The following is a 23,115-nucleotide window of genomic DNA, read 5'->3' on the forward strand; positions in this document are numbered from 1 at the left end:
AACGGGCAATAAAAACCAGTCAGTGCTTTCAAAGCTAGAACTAGGCTTAAAACAGAGATAACTGTATGGAGAAATAAATTAGCAGGAGTTAACTATTTGGGCTGGACTTATAAAAACCTTCTCAGCTATCAGCTAGCTGAATGAGCAGCCAGAACTGGGAAAAACAGATCCCACCTTCCATGACCTCCTATTCACCTAGCTATCTTTTCACAGTGCCTTACAGCACATTCTGCAGGACGTTCCCAATTCATCCCTTCCTGCCAAAGCAATTAGCTGTTTTGCCATGGATTTCCAAGACTCCATACCCAAGTACAGTATTACATTAAGCTGACAAATCACAACATCAACTCCTGAAACCCCAAGCACTGCAAGTAAGTCTGGTTTTTATATCAAACTGGAATTATTAAAAAAGACATCTTTCCCTATGTACTGTACATCACTTCCTGCTGAGTCAGGCAGCGTTTAAAGCCCTGTGTCCAACCGTGCCAAGCCACCGGCCCTGGCCGGAATCCAAGCTGAAACAATGCGGTAAGACAAACGGACAACTGACCTTTACCATTTCTAGCAAACAATCACTGCTTTCCCCTTCCTTCTAGTAAAACGCCTGAGTCCAAGGAGAATCCCCGCTATGGAGTGATGGCCCAAAGGTAACTTCTCCTGGGAGGAAGGCTTTGGACTGCAACCAACCAGCAGAGCTTCTACCACCTTCCAGATTCTCCTCCTCCTTCACGGCTTCCCTCAGCTCTTGCCCTTTCTTAAACTTCCTTAATGATCCTTATCCCCCACAAGCTGAAGCACTAGGAACGGTTTCAAATGTAACAGGAGAAGCCGTAACGCTGCCAGTGGGGCCCAGCTTTGTAAAGTCTGGCTGCAGGCTAAGAGAAAGAGCGCACAGAAACCCCTGCGTCGCTGTGCTGGCTCTCCTCACCCTTCACTCCCCCCACAACAAGCCACATCTCCAGGAAGTCAGAGGAATGAAGAAGCTGAGCTGGATTTAATGTAGATACCATGCAAGAGCCCGAGAGTGTGTGTTGCTAAAACCATTTCCTTGAAATTTAACATTTTTCACTGGCGTTTGTTAATACATCACAAATAACATCCCATGAAACACAGACATCATCGAACCCCATAATTCTTCAGTGAGGCATTCACCAACGGGCTTTCAGCCTTTCAGCTTTACTCCTCTTCCAGACGCCATCTCACTTCTAGTAAAGAAAATCCAAGGCAAATCATCCCCACGTGCCCACTTTTTCCTCCCTCTTACCCTCTTCCATCTTTTCCTTAGTTTGCTCCACTGTGATCCATCGGCAGCTCGCTTGCTCTGATGGGAGAGCTCGCCAAAGCCACCCCAGAATGAAGCTGTCCTGCTGCTGCTCAAGAAGATGGTGAGCATCAGCTGCTGCAACACTGAGCTGCAGCACATGAGCACAGGCATTGGCAGGCTCTTCAGCAGCTGGAGATACAGGCAGCACCCTATTGACTATCACTGATTCGTTCACATCGAACCGATTTCCAAGGTTTGGATTCTGCTTGTTAACTTCCCAACACCTCCTCCTGCTCACAGGAAAACGCATTAGTGTTCTCAGTCCTGATTATTACTTGTCTCATTAAAGACCACATGTGGTGCGATCCTTACAAGCAAAATCACTCAAAACATTGCATGACATCAATTCCAGACTATACTGAGATGTCGCATGCTGCCCATTAAAACACTTGGTTTAAACACTACCTGAACACCAAACTGCAGCTCTTCTCCCCATGTGTGCAGTGGATCATTAATAGGTTATGAAAAGTCAAATAATTCTACCAACACGGAAGTATTTCCTATTGGAAACTGAAATGTAGCCATTCTGAATTCCCAAAATCCCAGCCTCCGCTTGCACAATTAGCACCTATCAGGGACACACAAAAAGCAGTCCCCGGAATGCAGCAGGAGAGTCCTCCCTTTGTTTCTAAACCAAAGGCCAATCTTGTTGAACCTTCTGCAAGATAAACAAACAAATCCACAATACCCCCCCCAGACTCCTTGGGTTTAGACCCAATATTGCTGACAAGGTTCAGGAAGAAAGAGAATTCCTGCCTCAAGCCCAGAGCTCATCAGTACCTCAAACCTTTTGCAAAGAAGATGGGGGGTGTCTCCATTTTATGGGGGAGGGAAAAAAACCCAAACCATGTTGGTTTTAGAAGTGGACTTGGTGTTTTTCGGGTGTAAAAATCCTTGGGAAGTAAGAACAGCTTCTGTAACGGCTAGAAAGAATGAATTTTTATGCAGAACTCAGCTAGGAGCCACCCCCAAATTCTTTACATGCTCCTTAGATTAAGGAAAAGATAATCCATTATTGTAAAGCAAACTAAAGCAGTAAAATCCCAGATGACCTTGCAGGAAGCAGCAATGTCACCACTGGCAGCACAGCGCTATGGACCCTGCCCCTGGCGCAGGCAGATGCTGTGGATGCTCCTGTGCCTACCACAGGCACTTGCTCTGCCAAGGGCATCTGCCAGCCCCATGCTACCAACCTACAGCCCCCTCCTGCCCACTCTCTGCTCAGCCCTGACACCCTCAGCACCTCTTCAGACCTTCTGCACGACACAACAGTAACATCCACTACTGGTGCCCTTCTGACTCCTGCACCAGATGTAGGAGCTTGGGTGGGTTTTTCATCACGACATTATCAGAAACCCACTATACAAACCCCGTGGTTATGGCATTCCCCAAAAGCCAAACACCCGTGTAATCCATTCACCCATGAACATGCTTGGTTCTACCCACACAGTCCTGTAAGATAAAAGCAACGCATGAACTTTACAGAAATGGTCTCAAAATGGTCCCATTACCTACAAGGACTTTGCTTGTTCAAAGAGTCACTGCAATTCATCTCCCAAACCCAGAAACAGCTCCCCTTGCTTTGATACAGACTTCATAGTGATTGCCACTAAAGATGCAGTGAGCATAATAAAAAACCCCCATGAAAGAAGCAAAAAGCAACACAGAAGTTGGACTGCTCATGTAAAAATGTTAGTACAGAGGAGTTTTACTCTGTAAAAATCAATGACAAGGCATGTTCGATATTGATACACCAAAGGAGGATTTATCCACAAATTGCCATTTTCTGTCTGGATTCCTTACGCTGCAAATTGCTTCAAACACGTCACAGAAAAAACCCAACGCAAACTCATGACAAAAACGGTGACAGAAATCTAGAATACAAGTTGAAAGTTGTCTTCCCGAAACAAAGAACTCCCCACACCCCTCATTCCAGCCGTGGGAAAATGGAGCACGCACAGCCTGGGGAGCCCCAGGACACTCCAGGGATCAATCCATCAGTGGGGCAGGAAAACCCACAAAGCTAAACCAGACCCTTCACTGGAAGCCTACATTTACTGCTTCCGCATACATAGAGCTGAAGAGCCATTTTCTAACTAAGAGTCAGCAGAAACCCAGCAAAAACCTCTTCCACCACTGAGACCGAGCTCTGCGCTTGTGCAAGCGTACCTTACACAAAGAATAGGTAAGGGAAACATATGATCAGGTGTTATTACTGAGACAAGGACCTGTCTCCAGCTGTGAGAGGAGATGCACACAGATACAAAGTGATGAAGCTGCCACTGCCTCCCTAACTGCTCAGGGGCAGAGGAAAAGGGCTTTATTTGACTATGCACCACTGAATTACCTGCAGAAGGCCCTACTCCAAAGTCACCTGAAAGATGCACTAACCAGCTCCCCTAAAACACCCTGCTCTCACCAAGTCCCCTCTGAGCAAACCCTCCTGCAGTCCTATTGAAGAGTTAAACTCCAGGTATGTTTAAAATCTCACTACAAATATTCTTATCTCTTTAAATGCAGTTATTAAACAAACCGCTGAGTATTTGCTACGGGGAATCTTCTTGTCCATGTAAGGTAACTGCAATACGAAGCAAAGCTAAAACTCTAGTTCAGCTTAAATGCAATTCTAGAAATTTACCCAGCAACCAAGTTATTTTTGTGCATAACATTTAAGTAACACAAGGAAGGAAAAAAAAACCCCACAGTGATTGATCCTCTAACCCTTGGGAAAGAAGCCGCTTTTGTATACACAGAAATACTTCCTTCTATACTGCCTCGTGTATGGCTCCTTCCACCGCGTACTCCATTTTCCCTCTAGGTTGTAACGTGGAGTTTTTCTTTCTTTCTTTTCTAAAGCACACCAGCTTCCCTCCTCTCTTCTGTCCTTTAAGACCAATAGTTGAACACTGGCTTAAAGCTGCCATCGCGCTATGGAGCAGACAGACCCCGGTGATGTCTGACCAGCCATCCATGCCAAATGAAAGAGGGATAATCGACTCAGAAAGGAAAACCAAGCAACAAGCCCCCACCCCAGCCTGCACGCAGCTGTGCTCAACACACTCGGAGTATTTTAATAAAGAGCAACAAAAACTAATTACCTTGAATAGCCATTAGAGAAAGCAGGTCTGCCAGAAAGGTTGAGCGTTCCCAGAGGAGCCAACGTCTCGTCTCCTGATCCCTGGCACCTATTCCAATTTTCTGAACCGGCAGGAAGAGATGGAATGATATTAAAAATTGGTTTCTGATCCTGCTGCTGAGAGAGCGATGCAGTATTTAAATCATAGTGATACATTTGCCCCCCAGAGGTACTGACGCCGTGGATGGATATGGCAGAGACTTTAGTACCCAGCAGATTCGACCCAGAGAAGTTTGCCTGACAGTAAACTGGGCCCATGTTTTCTTGCTTGATGCCAGGAGTACAGAGTTCAATGAAGTCTTCCTTTTCTGTTTTCACTTGAGGCATTGGCATTTTGGAACTGGGTAAAAGGTCACCACGGTCATTAATTTTAGGTTTAGTGTCAGATAAAATAGGAGGCTTGCAGTCTTCGCCCAGGCTTCCTTCCAGGAGGAAAGCATCATCTGCAGATATAGGGGAGAGCAGGCCGCCGTCATCGAGCAACGGGTCGAGCCTCCACGGGCTCCCATTGGGCTCTTTGCCAGGCGACACTGGTGGCAATTCTAAATCCTGGAGAATATCCAGGGTGCTTTGGTCTTCAGAGAATAACTTCAAGTTGCCACCGTTTGAGCCAACCTGGCTTTGGACTGCAGTTCCTGACTCTAAAGGGACGTTGCGGCCAGCCATGCCTGGGAACTCCGGCTCGAGCGGCACCTCAGAGGGTATTGCTCCCTTGGTGTCCTCTGCCAGGCTCGAGGACTTGTTCAAGCTCGCAATGCTTTCTTCCAGGAGCCTGAAGTCCGTTTCTCCAGAAGAGATGCCGATTTGGCCCTGCTGCGAAAATCCGAGGTCGTTTCCCATCACTTTCGCATCAGTTTCACCCATGTACAGTCCCATCGAGAGCGACACTGCCTTGGAAAGGTCTGGCGGAGGCACATTGTTTGCTAACCCTTTCGAGAAGTCAGCCAAAGCAGGTTGCTGGCTGGAATCTGACTGAGAAGACGTGGGGAGAGGAGATGTAGACACAGGGGCTTGTACAGTGGCTCCACCCCTGAAGGGTGGACGAAAGTCCATCACGATCCCTCCTTTGGTACTGATGAGCGCATTTTTCCTTGCTTCGCCTTGATCCGACGAGTTAAGCAATTCTTTGGAATCCATCACTTTACCATTAGCTATAAAAAGACAAGAAGCATTCAAAGTTAGCACAGCAAGGATGTCTTAATAACAGCTTAAAAAACAGTCTCAACAATTAGCCTGGCAAACCTGGTTTAGCTGCTCTGACAACGAGAGCACAGCAAAGCGAGCTATGAGCCGACACATGCCTCATGCTTCCCAAACCCCCTGCTCCGGGGGTTTTGTTTGGGTCGGGCTGGTTTTATGTTTATTTCTGACTGATAACAAGGAAGTTTGATTCTTCAAGCTTTGCTGAGCCCGGATGGAGCAGAGCCTGCATGCATGCACCTCGCCATCAGCCCACAGCCTACGACATCTCTCTGAGCACACTCGCTGGCTCCGTCACGCATCCGAGCGAGGAAGGAAGCACAAGAATTGTTTAAGTGCCCAATTTACAGTTTTTGCACAGTAACTTCCCCTGGTATTTAATTACATCCTGAGCAGGGCTGGGGAGAACGACATTCACCAGCTTTCCCAAGCCCTCTCCCTGCAGCTTCCAGTGCATCACCCACAACAGGTACCAAAGCTCCGGAGCTGACTCTCCAGCACTGCACCTCCCAGCAGCCCAAATCCAACCGGTCTGCTGTTGACCAGGAGCCACCCGACCCCAACGCCCCAGAACACAGCACTTCCTATCTTTGCACAGGTTCAGCTTAAAATGCAACTCGTGAATCTTGAAATAAACGCCACCCGATTCCTTAAATACATCCCCAATCTATAAATAAAAGCTCACTAAAAATAAAGCAGGATTTTTATTAGCTCCATGCACTTTAACAGCTCAGGGCTGTTCACCGAACGCATCTTCACACCGACAACAAATCTAAGCTTCATCTGTCTGTATTTCCTACGTTTATTTTCGGCACAGAGCACAGATATTTAGCGGATAACTGTAAACCCTCCGGCAAACTTCCCTACGGTGTTTGCCTACGGCCTAACCCCGGCGGTGCCCAGCCAAGAGCGCACAGCGGCCGCGGGAGCCGGCGGTGCCCGAGCCCCAGCTCCATCCTCCCGTTCAACCCACGGTGCTCACAGGCCGGCCGCGGTCCCGCCGCCCATCCTGCCCGGGCTGCGGGCAGCGGAGCTATTTCTGTGCGCCGAAGCGGGCCCGGATCAACAAAAACTCCCCACGTGTGAAGAAATTTAAGGCGGCCCCAGCGCGCTCCGCCGCGGGCAGGAGCGTCCCGAGCGGGCGCAGCTCAGCGCAAACCCCTCCCTGGGCCTTCAGCACCCCCCTGCACAGCCCCCGGCTGCCTGTCTCCGGCCGGGGCCACCGCAGACGGCAGGGACCGGGAGCCCCCCGGGACCCCTTGGATCACAACCGGCACTGAAGCATCGCTGGGCCATTTAAGGAGGACACCAGGGCAGCGAGTAGGGAAAAAATTACAACTGTCTGCCCCCAGTTCTGCCCTCTTTTGGGTTTTTCTTTTTTCGACATGGGGGGGGCGGAATGTCGCTATCCCATTTGACAATTCCCCCAGCGCCAAAAAGCCGCAGCGAGCCACCCAGTGCACGGAACGCGTCAAAAACGAGACGCGAGACTCTGCCCGAAGCAGGGAAAAGCGGCGAGCGCCGAAAACGGCCGAATTGCGAGAAATTCTGCTCCGCAAAAGTAGAGTTTTCAGCGAAATGTGTCGGGACCTGTTGAGCCGCCTCCCGGCACACCCACTTCTGCAAAACCAGCCCAGCCACGGCAGCGAGCGGCGCTGGGGCTCCCCCCTGCCCGGCCCCAACACCCCGTACACACCCCGGCCAGGACCGGGGGGGTTGGGGGGGGTCCCGCTTCCCACCGCCGCCGCCGGGGGCACCCACGTCGGGGGAAGGCGGCGGAGCTCCGGCACCGCCGTGCCCCTCCCGTCCCGTCCTACCGGGACCCTCCCGGTGGGAGACGGCTCCGCGGCCCCTGGCCCCCTCCCCCGCGCTCGGGGCATTCCTGCGGGGGAGCCGCCGCTTCCCCCCTCCCGGGAACTTCCCTGCCCCCGCGGGACCCCCGCCGCCCTTACCTCGTCCGGGGGAGGGCGCTGGGGCTCCTTCAGCCGCCCACTGCCATCGCGCCCGCGGCGGGGGCTGGAAGGGGCGAGAGCGCGGGCGGGAGGAAGTCAACAGCCGCCCCTCGGGGGCCGCGGCGGCGGCCAGCCCCGCTCCCCCCGCTGCTGCTGCCGCTCCTCCTCCTGCTGCCGCCGGCCAGAGACCCTGACCTAGTCCCCGCCCCGCCCGACGCCACCGCCGCGGCGCCCCCTCCGTTAATTAGCGCTAATTGCCTCCGCGGACTTCGCTCCCCCGCCTCCTGCCTCCCCCCGCGCCCTCCCGCCCCGTCCCTCCGCCGGGCAGCGCCGCGCTCCGCGATGCTCTGCCCCCGCCACAAAATGGAGGACGGCGGCGGCCGCCTCCTCCCCCTCCTCCTTTCCCTCCTCCCTCCCTCCCTCCGCCCGCCTCCCCGACGTGGAGAGGGAGTGGAGACCGGCGGCACCGAGAGGGGCGGCCGCGGCAGCGCGCCCGCTCCCTGCGCACGGGTCGGGTAGGGGCGGCTCGGCTGGGCCGGGCTCGCTCGGAGCGGCACAGCGCAGCCCGCCGGCACTGCCGCCCCTTGCTCGGCACCGCGGGGCAGCGCCCGGCCGAGGGGGAACGGTGCAACCTGTTGGCTGCGGCGGGCAACTGCAGCCGGCGCGGGCGGCCAGGGGCTGCGGGCGCGGCGCTGCCCGCCGGGGCTCGCCCCTTCCCCGGCGGGGCCGCTCCGTTGCTTTCCTCTTTCAGTTCCCCAGCTCCCTGCCGAGGGGCGCCGCGGAGAGGCCGCTCCCACCGTGTCCCCCCCGGGGCAGGGTCGAGCCGCTCCGCTCGTCGGGGGGAGGCGAGGGGCCGCGGGGGAGCCACCTCGGAGGTGGCTGGGCGGCTCTGGGGTGGGTGTAACCGCGGTGGGTGAGTGGGTACAAAACCGGAGAAAGAAGGAAAGAAGACCCGTTGAGACAGCAGAGACAAAGAGGGGGGGACATGGCGGGGGTGGGAGGGAGATGCGCGTTTGTTCTCTGACACACACTGGAGGTTCTTGGACACACGAAGTTCAGCCAGGCCGAGTGCAAGGTCCTGCCCCTGGTTCAAGGCAATCCCAAGCACGACTACAGGCTGGAAGGAGAATGGATGGAGAGGAGCCCTGAGGAGCAGGACTTGGGGATGTTGGGTTAAGAGCAGCTCAACATGAGCCGGCAGTGGGTTTGTGCAGCCCGGAACTCGCCCCCCATGTGCTGGGCTGCATCCCCAGAGTGTGAGCAGCAGGTCCAGGGAGGGAATTTTCCTACACTCTGGGGAGCTCTTAGGCAGAAGCTCTTCCCTGTGAGGGTGCTGAGGCGCTGGCACAGGGTGCCCAGAGAAGCTGTGGCTGCCCCATCCCTGGCAGTGCTCAAGGCCAGGTTGGACACAGGGGCTTGGAGCAAGCTGCTCCAGTGGAAGGGGTCCCTGCCCGTGGCAGGGGTTGGAGCTGGAGGAGCTTTAGGGTCCCTCCCAACCCAAACTAGGTTTGGATTCTGTGCTGAGTCTATGAATTCTGCCTCTGAGATCTGTTCCCTTTGAAGTGTATTGAATTGAGCAGGTGAAGAACATCAGGTTTTCAGCTCCTGGTTTACAAAGCTGGGAAAACAGCACTACTGATACTCCATCTAGGCACAAGTACTACCGGGAGCAGAGGCACTGAGCCCGCAGGATCACGCGGTGGTGACGGAGGATTCGCTGTGTGCCGCTCCCCTGGCTTCAGAGAAATCTTTCCATCCTCCTCAAGCGCGCTGTCCTGTGTGACTGCGCAGCCCCAGCATACCACCTCCCTTTGTTCTCCTGCGAGCAGAAACGTTCCCCAGGGCACTCCTGCCTTGTAAAAATAAATGTAATGGAAAATCTTGGCAAAGCTGGCATGCTTTGGCTAACATCTTACAATAGTAGCGTGATACCCTGTGCGTAATAGCTTGAAATGCATTATGTGATGGTGGTCCGAGTTAAATAATCCCCGTCTTTGCCAGTTGATAATGATGCATGAAGTTAGGCTGTCAAAGACCTGTGAGTTTTGTTCTTGCTCAACTAAGTGTTCAGAAGGTGATGAAGTTGACTGGCTGAAAGTCTGCAGCTTGCGTTATGCTGCTGCTAATTTTGTTGCCTAAAAAACTATGAATTTGTTAAAACGGCACTGACAGCTTCTTGGAACATCAACAGTGTTCAAAACTTTTAAATGACTGAGTATGAGTTTTCTGTTTCTTGAGTTCAACCTGGTTTGTTTTGTATTCACATTTAAAATACCTGAATGCCTATGGTCCGATGGAAACAAAGGTGTTTCTGGAGTTTAGGAGTGCAATGTTGTGACAACGTGTCATAGATGTCCCATCTCTGATATCAATATACCTTGTTCCGATCAGGAGGCTCACCTCACCCCTGCCCTGAGAAGAGCCCGGCGGCTCCTCTCCTGCTGCAGGCACCGCGCTCATCCCCAGGAGAAAAACATGAAGCAAATTCTGCAGCCTCAGAATGTGTGGTTGCCCTTATCCTGTGCAGGGGTTCACCCCCTGCCAAAGTGTCAACAGAGGTAATGGGGTTGGATGCGGTAACAGCTTCTATGGCTTTGGCTCCCATTTGCTACAAATCTTAAGGTGACCGTCCACAAATGTTGGCGTTGTTCAATTGTCCTCCACCAACCTGAGCAGAACGGTCTTTTGATGAAATATGTATATTCTTACCCAAAAGTTAGAGGTGGAGGCTTGGTGTGTGTGTGTGTGTGTATGTGTGCTTGTTTGGTTGGGGTTTTCCCCAAAATTCTGCTAGTTCTCTTCTAAGTACACAGGTTACTCACCATCATACAATCATCATACAAATACTGCAGCTGTTTTGGAGCTGAATAGTGAATCAACTAAAGACTTCAAATACAGGAGTTTTCCTCCCTCTTGGAACATCTACAAATGGCATACATATTGTTGTTCTGTGTAAATAATAAAACCTATTTGTCCAATAGAGGGAAGAATTAGTTCCATAAGTGGAGGGATTGGAATTTGAGGAGGAACTAATAAGCACCCTTAAAGCACAGGGTCAAGAGAAGGACTGAAATAGTGTCAGCTCCCACACTGTATTGACAGTGAGCATTTTGACTGTGCCCAAGTTTGAAGGAGAATTTCAGGGGGTAGGAATTGCAGGTCAGGTGAGTGCCCTGTGGCTCGGTGGATCACAGGAGGAGGGGTACGAGCTGTCATACGATAGATAACACAATATATAAATGACTGCACTGCCCTATGCCACCATGTAATAATACAGCAAAGAGCCTCAACCTTATCAAACACTAAATATAGACATTAAAATACATAAGTGGATAACATTATTAAATCATTGCATATAATTATGACCCTCGTAGAGGAGATGAGGCAATTCATGGAAACCGAGGAGGCTGGTGTGCAGTGTTCCAAACCAAATGTCAGAAACATCTGAAGCACCGAAGGGAATCTCGTGGCTGCCAGATGCGGCCATAAATCTGTCTGTCTGGGGGTTAACATGGGCAACACAGAGGACCCGGGGATAAGCAGCTCATGCCACAGATGACTTTGAAGTGAGCACACATAACGTAATCCACAGGAAGCGTCGAGGTATAAAAACGGGCTGGAGTCACACTGGGAGAAAATTAACCCCTCCAGACTCAAGGAAACAAACAACTGTAAATGATCATGCACGAGTACGTTCACAATGTGGGGAAATTCCTTTGGTTACGAAGTGCTGACAGGCCCAGTAAGAACAGAACAGACACAGGGGTCCCTGTTGGCAAACGTGTATGGGCCACTGTGGATCTGCACTAAATCAGTTTTAGTGCTAGAAGCAGGCTGGGGGAAAAAATGATGGAGGTTTTTGCAGATGAAGGGATGTGCTCATGAAATAGAATAGGAGCAGCTTTCTTTGTAACCTGCAAGAAATCGGTGTATGGGATGGTGGATGGTCCTCCATTAATGGTGGTCGGGTTCAAGTGGCTGGATCTACTTTACCTTGGAAGGACAGAGAAGTTCCCAGGCAAGGAGACTGGTTTACCAGTATTTCATTCAAAGTACTGCAATGGACACAAATGATGGTTTTAATCTGAAGCAATTAATAAAGATAAGCTCAAGGACAAAAAAACCCAATCAGAAAAACAGATGCTGAAGAACAAGAGCTACGCATCAGAGAATCAAAGACAATGGGGAATGGAAAGGATTTAGTCAAACTGAGGACATGGTAGCACCAGTGGCCAGGAATCACGTACATGAGATAAAATCTCACTGAAGAAATACTTGCAGAGATACCGGGAACTGGAAGATGATTGTTCAGAATTACACAGAGGAGAGAATTTGTTCTTTTGGAATAAATACTATAAGGAGGCCACACATAACAAATCATGAAGTCCTTAAGCCTACTTGGAAGTACTTCCAAAAACAAGAGCTGCTTCACCTTTCCCCATGAAGCGCTGATTCTGTAGCCATGCATCAAAGACGGCTCATGTAAAGCTACAATTTAACAGGAACAACTCCTCCTCCCTTTGCGATCTGGTGCCTCTCTACAGAAAGGCAGTGGCATGCCTGGTCCCTAAGGGTCTTCACAAGCAAAGCTTTTAATACCTTGGCTGCTTTGTAAGGAGGTCAGTTTTGTTTCCTATCAGCTTGTAAGTAACTGTTTAACTCTTGAATATGCAGCAAAGGCGTTCAGGCAATGACTGCAGCTTGTCAATGGTTTTCCAGCTAAGCCAGGATGGAAAAGCAATGCTCCCCAGCTGCTGTTCCCACAGGCAGAGGAGCACAGTTCCTTACCAGTCTGTGATGAGCTGATGAGCAGCATCCTCATGACTGCAAGTTTATTTGTCAGAGGGGACTCCCAGCTCCAAACTCAATCTAAGTATGCTTTTGTTATTAACTTTACTAGGTCATAGATTGAGGCACAGAGGTCTGCGCCATGGCTGCCTTCATCCTCCTGAGGTTAATAACTCTCTGTCTTTCTTCTACTTCCTTTGTATTTTTTCCTGTTTTTACTTCCTGTGCTAGTCCTTCATCTGTTGTGGTGTGTTTTGTGCTTTGATTTCCCATCAGATGCTTCACTTCATTAGGAACCACTGTTGAGGAACCACTGTTGTAGTTCTTCCACCATGCCAAACTCTGCGTGTAACAACAGTGAAATAGGGCTCATGGCAAATGCAGAATAAAACACATCTCTAAGCTTCATCATAAACTGGAAAAACCTAAAGCCTGTATCCAATTGGTACAGCCCCACATGGAGTTAAATCTCTTTCTGGCATAATGTGATATCAGCGCTTTCCAATTCCATCAGCAGCGAGCTTGGTCCTTGGTGTTTATTGAAGCCATAAGAACAATGGGGAGCACTGAATCCGCCTGTGTCTGGGTCTATATTGACAAAACATTGAGGGCTGCTTTCTTCTGCAGCTGTTTTGTGTGAAAAAGAGATCACAACTGCAACTGGAAATTAATCTGAGGAGGTGACGGTGCTGTCGAGCTCTTCTGAATGCCAGGACAGTGATCCATACGGAACGGCTGGAATTCCGAAACGCAGCGGCGGAAATGCACTGTTCAGAAATGGGGGAGAGTTAATTGGGTTCATCAAGGAGGAGCACTTTGAGGCAGGCATTGGGGTGAAGTCATCTGGAAGTGCACACAAATAACTTTGTTGTTTTAAAGTTTTCCAGAAACATCTGGCAACAACATGCAAGGAAGAGGAAACTTTTGGTTTATGCATCAAAACCTCTCTATGAAGAAAACTGGCTAATGACAGGATGCCTGCAAGAAAAGAACCACCTTTGATTCCACCAGTATTTTTTCCTGCAACACAATGCCTAATAAAAATCAGTAGCCAGTGACAGATTCTAATGCAGTCTGGGCTATGTGGCATTCAGAAGCGAAAGGCTTTAAGCTGACAGAGGGGAGATTTAGGTTGGATACAAGGCCCAAACTCTTCCCTGTGAGGGTGCTGAGGCGCTAGCACAGGGTGCCCAGAGAAGCTGTGGCTGCCCCATCCCTGGCAGTGTTATTTTGTTAAGGCAAGTCGTGCTTTCCCATGTCAGTGATTTCAGATCACGTTCCATAAATTTAAGGCTTCTCAGCAATAGGGTTCACTCATGAAAAGACATTCAGGATGTGACACTGGGCAAGTTTTAAGCTCAGACTCATGAGTAAAATGCATAAGAAAGGTATAAGCAAAAGAGGTGGTTTTTTTACCACTAAAAACGTGTTTTATGAACTGTCATTTACCTTTAAACCATCTGTCTTTATTGCAGGAGCTAAGATACCTCTTTAAATTGAAAACACAGTTCCAAACTCTGCCACATTTAGCACCACGGATGGGCCCTAATTTGGAGTCTCAGCCAAACCCAGGAGCCAAAGGGAAGAATTCTCCAAGTTGCAGTGAGTGCTTCACATGAAGAGTTTTAGATCTCTTGAATAATCACACACTTGAAATGGATGAATTCAGAGGGAGGTAAGTCAGGAGATGGGACATGAAAACTTAACTGCTTTTCCTTGAGACAAGAAAACAGCTAAACTGATGCAAGGTCTAAATCTTTTAAGTTCTAACAGAAAGTGTTTGTAGACAATTATTCTTATGCTCTATGTTCCATCTGTCTGTGTTTTATTGTTACGGTATTTGCATGAATATAACTTTTAAAGGACCTCTTAGATGGGAGATGTAATAAAAAAACTGGAGACAAGGTCTTTCCTGGGTAAGATTATACTTGGCATCACTCTGACATCACAGAAACTGCAGTGTTGAAAACAATGACAAATTAAAAGCAAATCCTATTGTCTCATATTTAGCAGTAAGATAATTAGAGACAGCCTAAATATCTGGGTAACGCAAAGCCATGTAGCGGGGGGCTTATTTTGCCACCTGAAAGTTTCTGCATTACCAGGTAGTAATCACTGGTGGAGCCTGCTTTCTCCAACTTGTTTCTAGAATGTCTTACCCTTGGGTATCTCCTACATCTTGCAGCACAAAGTTCCACAGTTTAATTAAACACTGGGTAAAAATAAAAAAAATAGATGCTTCCTTTTGTTTGCTTTAAGCTGCAAATGATGATTTAATGCCACTGACTCTTGTTTGTCCATTAGAAAGAGCAGATAATTGTTCCCATCCTCCTGCTAGATCTGTTTGTACCTTGTAGACCCCCCACTGCCAGCCCTTTCCTCCTCTGGGGCTTCCCTCTTCAGACTCTCAGCAGCTGTTCCTTTGCCTTAGTTACATTCCTTGACCTTTTCCACACCTTTTCTAGTTCTGGAATATACTTGCCGAGATGGGCGACCAGAAGTACATACAATAGACAGACGGGTAACACAATGGCGTTCTCTCTTCCTTCCCTCGTAATTCCGAACATTCCAGTTGACTTTTCTGACAGCCAGCACTGAGTTCATGTTTCCAGAGAACTCCATATCTCCAGTAACTCTTTCCTTGGTCATACCTAGTTTACAGCTTGCCATTGCGCTCATTCATATATTTTCTTGGGCGCATTTTGCTTTTCCTTGTGTGCATTATAATTTATTGGCAGTAAATCCAGCCTGGTCCTTTATCACCTCGTCACTCAGCACATGAGATGCTTCTGCAGCTCTTTACAGTTCGATTTTGTCTCTATTACCTTGAATACTTTATTTCCAGCAGCCAACTTTGTCGCCTCCTGCCCCCTCCTCCCCTTTTCCAAGTCATTGATGCGTATTTGGAATGGCACACATCCCTGTGGGACTCCACTAATAACCTCCTTTGGCTATGAAATGATCTGTTTCTTCCTGCTGTATTTTAACCACTCTTTGACCCTTTAAAGAATCTCCTCACTTTCCCTGGACAGCTCAATTCATCTGACATGAACACTGTCTTGAAGGAGCAAGCAATAGGAAGTAGAGGAACAAATCTGACCTTTTATCATAGCAGCAGCAAGGACAGATGACGGGCCCTGTTCTCTGCATAGAGCATCAGTAGGATGCTGGAGCAGCTTTGAGGAAATCCCCAGATTCATGGTGACATGAACAGAAGCCTGCCTTACCCTGCAGACAAGTGACAGCAATCCTCAGCTCCTGGCTAATAAGAAGGAATGGGATGTTTTGCCCTCGCACAGACTCACTTCCAGGGTTGAAACTCCTGAATGTGCAAGCTTCCATGGGAGAGTGTGTTAGTGAGGTTAATGGGGTTAGAGGCACTGACAGACCGGAGACTTTGGCTCTCCTGCATCAACACAAAACTTTCTAAAACAACATGTTCTGCAAAACGAGTTTTACCTGGTTTTACAGGTACGGTGTGAAACTGCCTGTTACTGTGCAGGTGAGAGCCAGGCACACCCAGGCTGTCACTGCAGGAGCGGTTACATGATCTAGAAGTCCTGCACGTGGGATGATTTATGAGGCTTTCCACAGATGAAGAGAAGTTGAGGCTTATTCCTCGCTATGAGTTATTGCAAACGCCTCTCATGCCAAGCTGCGAGGCCGCAGGCGCTTCCCATCAGTGCTCAGTGCATGGAGGGGTTGTACTTCTGATTTTATAATTGTGAAGCTCTTTGTGATCCACAGAATGTAGAGACTAGGGAAATATGTATTAATAAACCACTAAACAGTAATTTTAGAATAACCTTCAGTCGCCATCAAAGAGGAAGGAAAGAGCAGATTATGCACTGTAACTGTGCAGCCTTCTGTAGAAACTACAGGAATCATCAGAGGTTAATACATTGCCCCAAAAGCCTCTTTTGTGCCTATACAAAAGGTCAGTATTTGACTTCTTCCATTACTGCATAACAAGGCACAAGACTTGAAATGATTGCAAAAGGGGAAAAAAAAAAGGCATTACAGTGGAGTCTCCTTGCCAAAACGCTGTTCTGCCTCTAGCCCTCAAAGAGCTGAGATAAAGAGACAGGAAAATCAGAGGCTGGATGACAGCAAATGCCATCGCTGCTGCCATCTGCCTGGCTCAGAGCGGGCTTGGGGCATCTCTGCCTGTGCGGCGTGGGACACCCTCTGTAAAACACTCCATGAACCCACACCTGACATTTTGGTGGCTTTATGAAGGTATTTCCACAAATCCTGCATCCGAGCGCACCCATCCCCAGCACCAGAGCGAAAGTGAAACTCAGTGGGTGATTTCTGTCCTCCCTCTAAACCCCATGGTGTGACACCCACCCGGCTGTGCCCGGTCTGGGGACACCCAGTGCCAGCCCAGCTCCCACAGTGGGTTCTCTGGAGCTCACTGATCTGCACAGGAAGGCATCGGGATCCCCAGCAGGGACCAGCAGCTGTTTGTATTGAGAGACCTTTCTACATAGCTGACAAGAGGAAACCGCAGTGCTGCTGAGCCCAGCACGGTCCCATGCAGCTGCTGTAGCTGCTCTGTGCTGCCCTGGTGGCCCCGAGGCAATGGGAACCGTTGGGGATGCTCACGAGGAGGGGAAGTGAATGTATTAAATCACCTCATCTTTTTACCTATATTGCCACCGGCCAAGTGGGGTGTTCCCTCCAAAGTCATGACACTCCTGCAGGCCAGTCCTCAGGAGTTAACATTCCAGATAACGCTCCCTCTAAGCCATAAGGAAATGGCCTTATTAGAGCCGAGTGTTGAGGAGAAGCAGGAGGAGACGCATGGCATTGCCTGGGCCAGGAATCCTGGGCTGTATTACCCAGAAAAGTGATTTCCTGTCAGTGTCTTCACTGCATACCCTTGGCATTTTATACCCAGTTAATAATAACTGGTCAGGAGAACAGTAACTCAAATCAATGTACAAATTCAATTAGGAAGAGAAAATAAAAATATTGTGTGGATTACCAAGCTAACCTGATGCATTTTAGCCTGGAGTTCACAATTTGGTTGGTGTAGATGAGAAGTTCTACTCAGATTTAAAGGAGGTTCCAAAAATATTAGTAACAGATGTGAATGAAAGAGATCATGATTTTCATCCCTGATTATGTGACCAAGGTTATAGAGAGGGGGAGGGAGTTTGGTGAAAATAATTTGGCTAGTGTGCTTATAGCTTTTCTGTTAAATATTAACACTTCACAGCTTTCTCCCATTTACAAGGTGAAGAGTGATGGTATTTCTCTTATTATGTCATGTGAGTTTCACAAAACCAAGATTTCCTGTGGGTACGAAGAAGGGTTAAGCTGCAGATGGCATCCAGGACCTTTCCCACCAGGACAAGGATAAAAGATCTATCTGGAACCAATACTCCTGAGAGCCTTGCTTAAATAAAAGGACCGGTTCGCTTTAAGGGCTGACTGTCAATGGGAATGAGTATTTATAAGACTGCTAAAATTAGCTCACAGCATAATATATGTGCTAAAGGGATCATTTACAAAGGATACGGCGAACAATTAGGGCTACACAATTCACTGGCTATAGAGCCACTTGTGATCATCCAAAGGGCCACCAAAAGACCAAAGGTAATGCAGTTAATTTCTTTATTGGGGTGCATATGTAACACACACCAACTACACAACTCTGTGTAGAAACATCTCACTTTATGTTTTTTTCACTGGCAGAGGTTTCTGCAATGGCATTTTAGCATCTGCTGTGGCAAGCTTCCTTCAGAATTGGAATGACCATGTCCTGCTCAGAATTAGTGTGACGTTCACTTCTAGGCTCTGGGTCTCATTGTACCTTCAGTTCCAAGATAGAAGGCCAAGAATTTAATATCCCGGCTGTAAATCCATGTAGTGCTCTGAAGGCTACACATTCCATTGTGAATAATGCAGGTCTGATCACCTGGAATGAGCCATGCGAATCCCAGGGTGAGCTTGCTGTGTTTAGAGTAGTGGTTGCACATTTGATCTGCCCCTGCTCTAGAAGGCCTGGGGAGCATCTGTGACCTGCACGGTGCCATATCCTAAGGTGGAATCCAAACTGTATTATTAGGTGTCATCCCTCCGCTCTCCCAGCATTGCTTTAACATGACATTAGTACCCAGAACAGCAGCACATTTGTGAGCTACCTGTGGCATGTGCTGGTAATAGAAGTTTGCCTTGTTTCTTGCTATTTGTTAGGGAGCAGATAACCAGGCACGTGCTAGATGGGTTACTGAAGCACCAAGAAGTCATGTTAGGGAAGACTGAGTGCCAATAAAAGAAGATGTAAAACCCCAGTTTGCAACCCAGTTCTGAAGAACCAGACTACTGCAGTCCCTCCAGACTCAAGGTGTTTACATCTTTTGTCCTTTCTCTTGCTCAAATCACAACATCCATTTTCCATTCTGCCTTTAAACTCTCACAAGGTCTTAAACTAAAAGGCTTTTTATGTAGTGGGTATTATTTTTGACAAATAACGTTTGAGAAAAGCTAATGAGAGAGAGCAAAACCCGATCCCCTTCCCCCAGCTCATGTCTGTCAGTTCTGATCCCTCAGAGGAAACAGACTCACTCTGCTCAGAGACCTTTTATTCCTCCTGGGTGTGCATGCCACAGAAGGGTAATCAATATGTAATAAAAGACTGATTAAATATGTTCTTTTATGTTTTGCATTTATGAATCATGCCTGAACTCCCTGGTCAATGGAGTCTTTATCCACTAATGCTGTCATGTTTTCTGTATTCCTGTCACATGCTTTAGATGTTTTGTTCTATGTGCTTTTAAAGTACTGCCCTGTGTGTTTCAGACAGACAGCAGGGCTGGATGAGCAGTGCAGCTCTTCAACAGAAGTGGACACAGAGAGACCAAAGACAGGATGCAGCTTCCCCAGTTGGTACCTGGTGAGGCAGCAGCTTGAGCATTGGCTTAAAGCTCTTCAAAAGGACTTGCTCAACAAGCAGAACCTCTTATTAACTACTATTGTATATGATATCATACATGGTGTATGATATATATATATGATAGTACATGGTAACATACCTGAGTCTGTTCCCTCCGTTTTAAGCATAATTTTGTTCTTCCTAATTGCTGCTATAAAATAGTTTCCAGGGTTTTCGGGGATTTTGGTTGTTTGAGGGTTTTTTGGTGGGGACACCCATCCCCAGGGAGGAGCCTCCATCCGGCTGCTGAAAGCCCTTGGGAAGCAGGAAAAACAGCCTGGAAAACTGATCTTAAAAATGTGACTGTTTTATCCACAAACATGCTCCGTAACCCGTAGTGCATTTGAGAGCGCAGCTCTCACTAACAGCCTCCTGAAGCCTGGTGTGAATCACTAAACGATCACAACAATCTGGAATAATTGGCAGTTTTCCACTCGGAAAACCTATTTTATTTCGCTTGTGCCTGCCGGGTCTGAAAAGAGCTGTTTTTGTACAACGTCCAGAATTCCAGGAAAACCTGCAGTTCCCATTACACAGCCGTGTCTCCACTTCCAGAACCACTCTGCCACTAACCCGATAAGAGTCGCTTTAATAACCCTGCTGGGTTGCCACTTTTGCCTTCTGACTGGGTAATGTTTGTAACAGCTGAGCCATGAAGCTCCTCGCTGAGGTCGAGCTCCTCATTTAACCCCGCAGACCTCAACCAGCACCACTCCAAATCACGCCCATCCTTTAAATCCCGGCTCTGGATGTGAGCAGCGCTCAGCTCCCATGCAGGGGAGGGCTGTGCCTACAAACGGCCCCGCTGCCTTGGTGGTTTCCATTCTGGTTTCAGCGAGGTGCCATCCCTGATCACAGACACTGCCGGTACCCCTGCAGCATCCCCGGCACAACTCAGCATCACTTGGAAAAGTGGGGGGAAAAGGCTTGAAAAGAGCAAAGCCAATTCTGAAGTGTCTGCCTGCCAGGACAGGATAGAGACGAGGGCTCCTTGTGTGAGGAAATCAGAGACCTCCTCCTAATTACATAGGGATTAATATTCTTAACAGGCATGCTCTGAAGCTGCAGTTTGGAAGCAGCAGCAATCTGGTAAACAATTTATATCGGGTGGCTGGCCCGGGTACTTCAGCTGGCGTGGGTGAGCAGCCCCATTGTCTCCCTGACATCCCAAATGTCCCTATTCCCAGACATTTGGCCTCCACCCGTGGGCTGGGCATCCCAACCCCATGGGCATCTCTGGCCTTGGCTTGAGACCCTTGAGACCACCAAGAGCAGGGCTGGTCCCCACCACCACCAGCACCATCTTTCATGCCAGGGCTTCACCATGCCGCTGCCCATCCCCTTGCACCACAGCATTCCCACAGTACCGACATGCTCCTGGCTCCTTCCAGGCACACAAACATTCCTCCCTGGAGCACAGCACTGGTTTTCACGACCCAGCCTGTCCCTGTAAGCACAAACCATGTTGAACGTGTAAACACTGCATGTGTTACTGCTTTCCCTGGGGCAGAGGGGTTGGTAAACATGCTCTTTGCTGGCCAGCCCAGCAAACCACAACAGCCAACTCCTCACCTACAGCCCAGTTTGGTCGGGGTAAATTACACAATGAATAGACTTCCACCCTCAGGATGAATTACTGCCCTGTGCAAGCCCACAGCAGCTTCTGCACTTGGTATTTTCAGAGCAAGCTTACACATTAGTTGAAAACATTCTGCACAAAATCTGATGCCCAGTTCTCTACTGAGTGGGATTATCTGGGTTTTGTCTAGATGAAGTCTCCCGCCTTAAAGATAAGGAAGTGTTTTACCTTCTCTCATCTTCCTTCCTCCTTTTGCTGTTTAACCCACTTTGCCCTAGACAGAACATCATTAATGAAGACAAAGCTGAGGTTTAGCCAGCGGAGTGTCCAACAAGGGCTGCAGTAATTACACCGCTTTATCTCAAGTCACACGTGGGAAGCAGCAGAGAAGTCGCCTTGGTGTCCTCTGGGCTGAGTGCAAAGCACCTGGGAGAGATGTGACAATGCACAGGGATGGTGGAGAAGCTGGGAACAGTCTGGATATTGCAGATTCCAGACTTTCTCCTCTGTCTGGAGAAAACACCTTCTCCTGCCTGTGTAGGTTTGCAGGATCAGGCTCTTCAAGAAGGATTAGGTCAAGCAAAGGCAGCAGAACTGAAGCTCCTTTTCCCCCATTGCTGCCAGACTGCCAAGGACAACCAACAAGTGGGTTGTTGCAGCCTGGCAATGATGCCTTTGCCTTACAATCACCTTATGGGGGGTGTTCTGGTCCTCCAGAAGAGGTGTCTGGAATCCACAGGACCACTGCTCTCAAGATGGAGCTTGGCCATTTAATGCAGATGAATGAGATCCCCCCATTCCAGTCCTATCAGACTCCAGACCAGGGCAGGACACGCCAAGGGCAGGAGCAGCCACCAGAGCAACCTGAGCCCTCGCCTTGGTCCCCATCTGCTCTGTGACCTTGGACCAGGCTCCAAGCTGCAGCATCCAAAGTGACACAAGAGGCATGGAGCGGGCATGGAACTGGAGTGACCATGGTCAAGGTGAGCACCTCAGTGCCTTGTCCTGGTCCTGCAGCACCTTCCCGGCTCCTGGAGCGTTACTGGGCAGTGGGAAGGCACATGAAGGGCATGGGGGAGGAACAGTTGGACTCCAGTGGTTTCATTTATGGGAGTTTAAATAGTTGCTGAATGACATTGTGGGCTACTGAGTTAACTGCCTAAGTGACCTTCTGGAAAATGTGTAAACTGCTTCGGGATGGAGTGACGGGAAAGCAGAGTAAGGAATGCACACACACACATCTGTATGTCCACACACGCCAGGTGACTGCAGGCAGCAGGGTGGGCAATGCACCCCTGACCCCATCCCATCCCCATGGTGCCGAGCCTCCCAGATTAGATGAGCACTACCTCCTGCAAACTGTGTCAGGAGTAGTCGTTATTCCCACCTGAAACATCAGTGTCTGGAAAACTTCAAGATTTCCACCCAAATTTCCACTTGTCCTGGTCTATTTATCAGAACTTTCTCCCCTTTACCAATCATAGGCTGAAAATCTGGCTCACTTAAGGCCAGATCGTGTTTTTTCTCCTTGGGGAGGTGGGCTCATAGCACTCTGTCACTCAGAGAAGGCCTAAACCATTGCACTTGCAATAACACTGTAAACAGTTCTGCCTCAGTTCACTGACCAGGAGTTACATCAGCAAAACTACAGTGAGATAAGGAAGCACAGTGATGGGATCCAAAGTCAAGTTTCATTTACAGTTTGCAGTAAAAACACCACATTTTCCACAACCTGACCATTTTGAATGAAATAAAACTCCAGCATTTTAGATTAAAAAATAAGGATACTTTCAAGAGGATGCAACTGAGAGTTCCAAGAGTTAAGTCAGCTCTTAAAGGAAGTCTGCAGGGTCTCAGCTTGAGAGTGCAAATTGCTGGCAAAACAACCACTGCTGCTCAAGTAGAATTATGCAAGCAGATTTGTGTGTATGTAATCAGGTAATAGTGCCAAATGCAGAGTGCTCTCAGGCTGGTTGTATATACAAGGTGGATTTTTCCCCCTGGGAAGAGACGTAATACAACACAGAAGACCTGTTGATGCTAATGTGTGCATTCTGGGAAGGCACCTGGGGAAGCTTTGTGGGGTTTGGATGTATTGTGCAGTGACCAAACCTTTCTAAACCTGCAGGACAAAGGAAGCAAAACTAGATTCCAATTGCCTTAAATTTAACTAATATATCCTTTTCTTTTTTT

The 23,115-nt window shown here is 48.8% G+C and overlaps 1 protein-coding gene across 1 annotated transcript in view; it reads right to left on the reverse strand.

Moving 5' to 3' along the window:
- NR3C1 (nuclear receptor subfamily 3 group C member 1) overlaps positions 1 to 7,897 on the reverse strand; it is a 61,917-nt gene extending 54,020 nt beyond the window's left edge. Inside the window, exons 1-2 of the mRNA XM_061347735.1 lie at positions 7,613 to 7,897; positions 4,423 to 5,611 (exon numbers count right to left, since the gene is read on the reverse strand). Of these exons, the coding sequence (XP_061203719.1) occupies positions 4,423 to 5,597 (1,175 nt within the window). The 5' untranslated portion in view covers positions 5,598 to 5,611; positions 7,613 to 7,897. The remainder of the gene's footprint in view (positions 1 to 4,422; positions 5,612 to 7,612) is intronic.
- Between the last annotated feature and the right edge of the window lie 15,218 nt (positions 7,898 to 23,115).

This window comes from Neopsephotus bourkii, unplaced genomic scaffold (genome assembly GCF_033783945.1).
Source record: "Neopsephotus bourkii isolate Nb327-2 ecotype Australia unplaced genomic scaffold, CSIRO-AGI_Nbou_v1 NB_52, whole genome shotgun sequence".
Classification (NCBI taxonomy): Eukaryota; Metazoa; Chordata; class Aves; order Psittaciformes; family Psittacidae; genus Neopsephotus; species Neopsephotus bourkii.